At 36.6% G+C, this 7,500-nt stretch overlaps 1 protein-coding gene across 3 annotated transcripts in view; it reads right to left on the bottom strand.

Moving 5' to 3' along the window:
- The window catches only part of LOC143020132 (zwei Ig domain protein zig-8-like), an 849,626-nt gene that overhangs the window by 71,160 nt on the left and 770,966 nt on the right, over positions 1 to 7,500 (bottom strand). For all 3 annotated transcript variants that reach the window (XM_076176288.1, XM_076176289.1, XM_076176290.1), the window contains one exon: positions 3,119 to 3,246. In XM_076176288.1, coding sequence (XP_076032403.1) covers positions 3,119 to 3,246 — 128 coding nt within the window. The remainder of the gene's footprint in view (positions 1 to 3,118; positions 3,247 to 7,500) is intronic.

Below are 7,500 nucleotides of genomic sequence, written 5' to 3'. Positions count from 1 at the left end.
CTCTCGAGATAGAGGCCCTTGTAAAGCACAAATTATTCAATTGTGAAACAGTTAATTGGACAGAATAAGTCACAATCTCGATCTGTCGTCTCTCATCTAGCAAGTTCGAGAGAATCTTGTTATCTTATAGTTGGTGACGTACTCTGTATATCATTCTACGGCATGGTGTGTAGTATAAAATTATCTTATGTTGTATTGTTTTATTATTCATTGTGATTGTGTGTGTACATTATATAATTGTAATATTATTAGATATCGCAAATGCGATGCACGTCTTTCCTGCGCAAGCTAGAGCTTGGCGCGTCAGTATTGATGTCAGCCTTGTGGCGCGTACACGCATTTGTCGTTAGTGTATATCCAAATACATTAAACGCGGTACAAGTGAACTAGTATTCTTTAGCCACCCGATACAGCCAGACCAGACCATTCAAGTCCAAATATCGACTTCCCACTGTAGTCTTGATCGATCGAGGCGGCTTGTCTCCCCAGGTCTTTCCAGTAGTTCAATAGATTAATTAAGTCTTGGCCAGAATTAAAGTACATAAAGTAAATGACTACATTAAAAGAGGTTTTGTATGTGTGTGTGCGTGTGTGTATGTATGTATGTGTGTGTGTGTGTGTGTGTGTGTGTGTGTGTGTGTGTGTGTGTGTGTGTGTGTGTGTGTGTGTGTGTGTGTGTGTGTGTGTGTGTGTGTGTGTGTGTGTTTGTGTGTGTGTGTAGAGTAAGTTAATAATTTCAATCTCGTTGAGGACGAATTTTAACCTTTAATTTTTACTATCGAGAGAGCTCCTATGGAGATTAATAAAATCGTCTGACGGGCGGCAGCTGGACTGCTGAAAAGAAAAATCTCACCTGGCATAGATATTTTTAAAACACTTCTAGAATCTTAAGACATGATAAGGACCCTTAGATAATAGTTCCAGCAACATAGAAGAAACGTACGATAATCTATTCGTTATTGGCAGTGCATTTTTCACATTAACATTTGAGATTCAGGGGAAACATTAAGATCATGTTATGAATACGTATTTCTAAAAACTATTATTTCTATGTTGAACTTTTTTCATATCCTATTTACAGATTTATGAACAATATATAATCAGGGCAAGAAAGAGTACAAGGACTGTTAGTCGTGAATAGATATTTCTAAAAAGATAGATGATTTCCTGTATCACTCTTCTCTTTTTATTTTTGCTCAAAATCCGCATGACAACGAATGAAGAAAAAGAGCATGTAACGATGAGCTGCCGATGATTTTCCGCCAATTACAACTCTCGAGTGGCTGTGTTTGAAAACCTCTACCTTGGCTTCATGCAACCGTCATATCCTCTTCTGAATACCGCCGTCTCGCATCTCCTCGGCTCCATATCCGATAGTCATCGTCCAGACGCGCAGCAATGTAAATAAAACCAATTCCCCGGAACGGTTGAATGCGATTTACCGATCTGATGAACTTGACCGCCGCAGAATTTTTGGACGACGGGGAAAGATGATCGCTCGATTCCTCATTTCTACTCCGTCGAAGCTGCGCGGACGTGTCTGCTTGTCTGCTGTCCCACTTCCTTAGGGCTTCCGCTAAAACAACGCCAAGCGGAGATTGAATCGAATCTATTCGTCCGTGAATCCTTTCTTGATGAATAGACCGAAGCAAAAAGTGTTAAAAAAGGTCGATATTTCTGATAATAAAAAAAAATATATAGTCACCGACGTAAAAGTAAAACACGATGTAAAGAGTAATCAGCATTAGAAATTTATTTTTCTTGCTAAGTTCCTAGAGTCAATGATCAATTTAGTGTAAGAATATACAAATAAATGAATAAATAAATACACAGAAATAATTTGGTATTTCGTTGTCAATAACCAAGGCTCCTGACCTCGAGGACAGTATGGCAGAAGCTAAAAGTGATCATTTTTTCTACATGTGAAAACTGTAAAAAAAAAAAAAAAAAAAAAAAAAAAAAAACATGACCCTGGTCCGTAGGGACGTGAGTGCATGTTTCAATCAAAGGAATGTCATAAAGTCGCAGAGAGCAAAGTTTCCGCAAACAGGAAGGTTAATCCCAGAGAAAGTGACACTGATATCGCGGCGGCGGGGAATACAGTTTCCTAACGTAGTTCGTGCTTGAAATTGGAGGAACTCTTTATGGATCAGCAACAACGATTTTTTACCAAGTCATTACTTTTTCACCTAAGAAAAGAACTTCTTACTACTAAAAGAACTATTACCTGTTCATGAACTACTGTTCATGAAGAGCAGTTAGGTATGAAGAGCTCCGTTTGAAGGAATGTAGGAAACTTCAACGGAACAGTGACATCATGGATGGTGTGAATTAGTCTTTAACCAAAATTTAGCTACCTTGATGTATGTATATATATATATATATACATATATATATATATACATATATATATATACATATACATATGTATATATACATATATATATATACATATACATATGTATATATACATATATATATATACATATACATATATATACATATACATATATATACATACATATATATATATATATATATATATATATACATATATATATACATATATATATACATATACATATGTATATATACATATATACATATATATATACATATACATATGTATATACATATATATACATATGTATATACATATATGTATATATATATATATATGTATATATATATATATCCCCTAGAGTTTTCATTTTTTATATAATACTTAGTTAGAAAGGCTATTTAACATATTTTATAATTTTCTTACAATAAATCACCATCCGTTTTATCCCCGTGTAAATTGCACGAATTCTAGATAAGGAACATCCAGCAGACATTCACCACACCTAAGTGTTATGACGTCATCGATCCTGCGACGCATGCGCGACCCAGCGAGAGGAGCCAAGAGTCCTTTCACTGAAGACCCAACCTTGACCCAATCTTTCCTGAAGTTTCAGAGCAGAAAGCCCTTTGGAAAAGAGGCCCTTCAGCTCTGAGTGGGCCAAAACGGGAAGCCTCTAAAATTTGAGCCGCCTCCAGATGAAAAGAACGGGCAGCAACGGTCATTTTCACCTTGGGTGAGTTTGAAAGTCTACCCCCGACCCCTGTGGACACTCACCATCTCCCCGTGGTACCACAAGATGTACTCCGGAGGCTGGGGACTGAAATGCACCACGCAGCTCAGGTTGAGAGTCGATCCTCGGTCGAGGTATACCTCTCGACCTCCGACCATTTCCACAGACGGTACTGCAAAGAAAGAAAGAGAGTATTACTAAATGGTAAGGATGCTGATAATTTTACTGGACTAAAGTTTCTGCTACTACTGTTACCACTAGTACTACTACTACTGCTGTTACTTCCTTGCACTACCACTGCTAATACCATTACAACTACTACTACTATTACTGTTACCAGTAGTACTACTTCTACTTCTATCACTTAGTTGCACTAGCACTGCTAATACCATTGCAACTACTACTACTACTACTACTACTACTACTACTGCTACTACTACTACTATTACTACTACTACCACTACTACTACCACTACTACTACTACTACTAATGCTACTAATACTAATACTACTACTACTATGGTACACGCTCATATGTAAACATATAATATACTACACGTTTAATTTTAGTTTTCAACTATAAAACGAAACCAAATGTAGAAAAAAACAACATTAAGAACCTAAATTTTTGTTGCTTATCCCTCTCGTCTCCAAATAACCTGATTATTAATAACCTGAAAAGTATCCTGAGAGGAAAAAGTTTGAATCTTATTTTGTCATCTTTGCTGATGCATATCTCTACAATTTTACACCTGAAACTACGAATGATATATCATTCAGATAAAACAAATATCACCTTTTATCTTATTGCAACTGAAAAATAAGTAAATTGATAACAAAGATTCATGAGATCTATTCAAATAGATCTGTTATTTCATGGTTTATTTTTTATATAAGCAATGATAAATAACGTGTAGGCTATGTAGGGCATTATAAATTAATACAAAGCACCACATTGGTTTGCAATACACGTATGATAAGATCGACAACAAAGAAAGAAAGGACAGCCTAGGAGAACATGAGGACCGGGAACTGCAGCTCTCTCGGCGATCTTGGCCTTCCAGTAACCGCATCCCTCCTGGAACAAGAAGACTAATAGCCAGCCAGAGAGCTCCCTCGTTCCCCAAACGTAATCTTCCCTCCAGCTATTCACAGCCCGACCATGCCAATCTCAGATGCTTAGAGATATTGGTCTGCCATTCATCTGCATCGCATTAGGTACTGGCTGGGGAACATACTGCTCTGTGTTCCCAGATACGCTTCTCGTTTTGCAGACTTCTACATGGGCAGACACGAGTAGGAGTATAGGATGCAGTAGAATGGAACGGACGAACAAACAATGATGCCATTAAAGCATTGCTTGGCTTACTGCAAAGTAATATCACATTACGTTAGTAATGAGAGTAACAGAAGTGGGAGTAGGAAAAAGTAGGGAACAGAAAAAAGTGGCGAAGAAAGAGAATAAGGAGAATGATGAACGGGAAAAGGAGATATATAAAAGAAATAAAGAATAAATAAAAGATGAAGAAAAGGTATAAGGAGGAGCAAAAGGAAGAAGGAAAAGAAGAGAAATAATAATAAGAGGAAGAAAAAGAAGGATACGAAAAAAAAGAAGAAAAGGAAAAAGAACGGGGGAGGGGGGAAGAAAAAGAAGAAGAGGAAGAGGAAGAGGAAGAGGAATAATAATAATAATGATGATAATAATGATGATAATGATGATGATGATGATGATGATGATGATGATGATGATGATAAGAAGAAGAAGAAAAGAAGAAAAGAAGAAGAAGAAAAGAAGAAGAAGAAGAAGAAAAGAAGAAGAAGAAGAAGAAGAAGAAGAAGAAGAAGAAGAAGAAGAAGAAGAAGAAGAAGAAGAAGAAGAAGAAGAAGAAGAAGAAGAAGAAGAAGAAGAAGAAGAAGAAGAAGAAGAAGAAGAAGAAGAAGAAGAAGAAGAAGAAGAAGAAGAAGAAGAAGAAGAAGAAGAAGAAGAAGAAGAAGAAGAAGAAGAAGAAGAAGAAGAAGAAGAAGAAGAAGAAGAAGAAGAAGAAGAAGAGTAATCAGAGTAGATGAATGAAGAAAGAAGTACGATTTCAAAGGTCAGTGATTAGTCGGATCTCCCTTCCCTATCTCTCAGGTATTAAGAAACCTATATCATCACGAGGCGCGGTGATCTGGCCAAATTTTTCGGGGAAACTCATCAAAATTTGAAAATAGATGCTTAATGATATCTCTTTCGATAAGGTGGCAAAAAAAAAAAAGAAAAAAAAATCCTTCTTTTTTTTTTTTTTTTTTTTTTTTTTTTTTTTTTTTTTTTCTCAAACAATTACTTTCCCTGGAAAGCTAACTAGTAGGAACCTTGAAGCGAAAATCAGGTCAAGACTTGTAAGATCGATGGGTGGGTGGATGAGGCTACATGATGGAAGATCGATGTTCTGAGTCAAGTTTACTCCTGAATAGTTTTGTTCATTGTCAAATGAGACGTATCCTGTTGAGGCTGACATTCAGGAAGTCTGTCTAAACCTGGGGCTCTCAGCCTTACTTGGCCCATTCACCCCTTTCACCATTTGTCAGAATGTCATTCCCCCCCTCCTTTCCAAGATTGTCTGTTTCAAAAGGTGCATTCTAAATAATATGCAAATATTACTAAGAACCCTTTTATTTTTTCCAAATTAGTATATATTTTTCCCAAATTAGTATAAATCCAGCCCAGGTGACAGGCCAGATAGGCCAAAAACTATAATTGGTTTCCTCACCCCGTAAGCTGACTGTGGTCACAAATCACCCCCAGAAATCCCAAAATTCCCCCCCTGGGGATGAATTTCACCCCTAATGAGAACCCCTGGTCTGCACCTTGCAAAGGACGTAAAAGAGAGGATTGGACCAGAGTGGAAATTTAGCTATACCTATGCATTTATTTATTTTATTTATTATCATTTATTTTATTATACTTTTTATTTATTTTTCTTTTATTTCTCTCTTACCCTCTCTTACCATCCCCCTGGTAGGATTATCTCCTGTCAGCCAGTGGTCCTCGTTTCCTAATTTCTCTCCATCTTTCTCTATCTCTGTAGACTTCCTTTTTGCTGTATCTCTGTAAGGTCTTCTCGAATCGCCAAAGCTTCCTTAACTCCTTCCATCCATCTTTTTCTAGGCCTGCCCACCGGTCTTCTACAGTACCTTCCGGCCGCATTATTATATTTTTTCCGCATCCGACCTAGTTATGGACCAAAAGGTCTTCTGTCAGCATGCTCTTCCTTTGTAATCCTTTGTAATTTGTGGCAGTGATAGTGAAGGATTTTATTTCATTCCAGCATTTCCAAATTCGAGTTTCGTTCTTTTTTTGCCTCCTCTTCATGAAATGTGAGCCTGGCCACACAATATGCAAGCGAATTGCCAGTCAAGAGAACTAATAGGTTGTGAAAGCTGATTCACTTGATTGATGTTTAGCTCAAATCACAGCGGCCACCTGAACATATCAAGTGGGTCTGACGGCGAAATGTTGAGTAATACCAAAAGTAATATGATCCGGAAACTTGAGATAAGCTGGCAGCAGTGGACATAGTTAAATAGATGAATTGATAGATGAATGAATGAATAAATGAATGAAAGAACGAATCAATGAGTGAACAGATGGATGAATGGAATTGATTAATGAAGAAATGAACTAATGAATAAGTGAATGAATGGATGAACGAATGGATGAGAGAATGAATGAACGAATAAATGAATAAATGGATGAACGAATGAATGAATGAATTAGTGAATGGATGGATGGAATGAATGAACAAATGAAGAAGTTAACAATTGAATGAATAAATATGTAGACAAATACGCACACAACCAAATAAAGATAAATAAAAAGATAATAAAACAAGAAACCAAAACCAGAACAAACAAACGAACAGACGAACAAACGAACAAGGATATAAACATATAAACAACCAAAAAACAAATAAATAAATAAACAAGGAGGGTGATAGAAAAGAGGATTACAAATTAAAAAAGATCAGTGTTCTTCTGTGAGTGGAAATCAGTGCTTTGTGACTTCTGTTCCATAGTTGTTGTTGCAAAATTCATTTCTACCACTGTACACCACAATGTGAGAGGTGGCACAGTTGAAATACTGCATACAAAAATAACGATATATTGAGACACGGTTAGCATAAGAGGTAAATTCATGTCATCGATAATTACATTGTCCGAATACCTATGAAACTTAACATTCTAAGGATTCGAGTTCATTATAACCCTGAAAAGCAAATAATTATACTCACATGATTGTATTAGAGTAATAACCTGAGTGAATTGGTGTGTAAGAGTGTGCGTGCGTGCGTGTGTGTATGTGTGGGGAGTGTATGTGTGAACTCACATCCGGGAGTGTTGTAGTTCGATAATATGTTTACCACGTGATATAAGACCTTGATGTGTT

Source organism: Oratosquilla oratoria, chromosome 39 (genome assembly GCF_046742065.1).
Source record: "Oratosquilla oratoria isolate Oo_2021 chromosome 39, ASM4674206v1, whole genome shotgun sequence".
Classification (NCBI taxonomy): domain Eukaryota; kingdom Metazoa; phylum Arthropoda; class Malacostraca; order Stomatopoda; family Squillidae; genus Oratosquilla; species Oratosquilla oratoria.
This window is presented reverse-complemented; position numbering and strand designations above follow the sequence as displayed.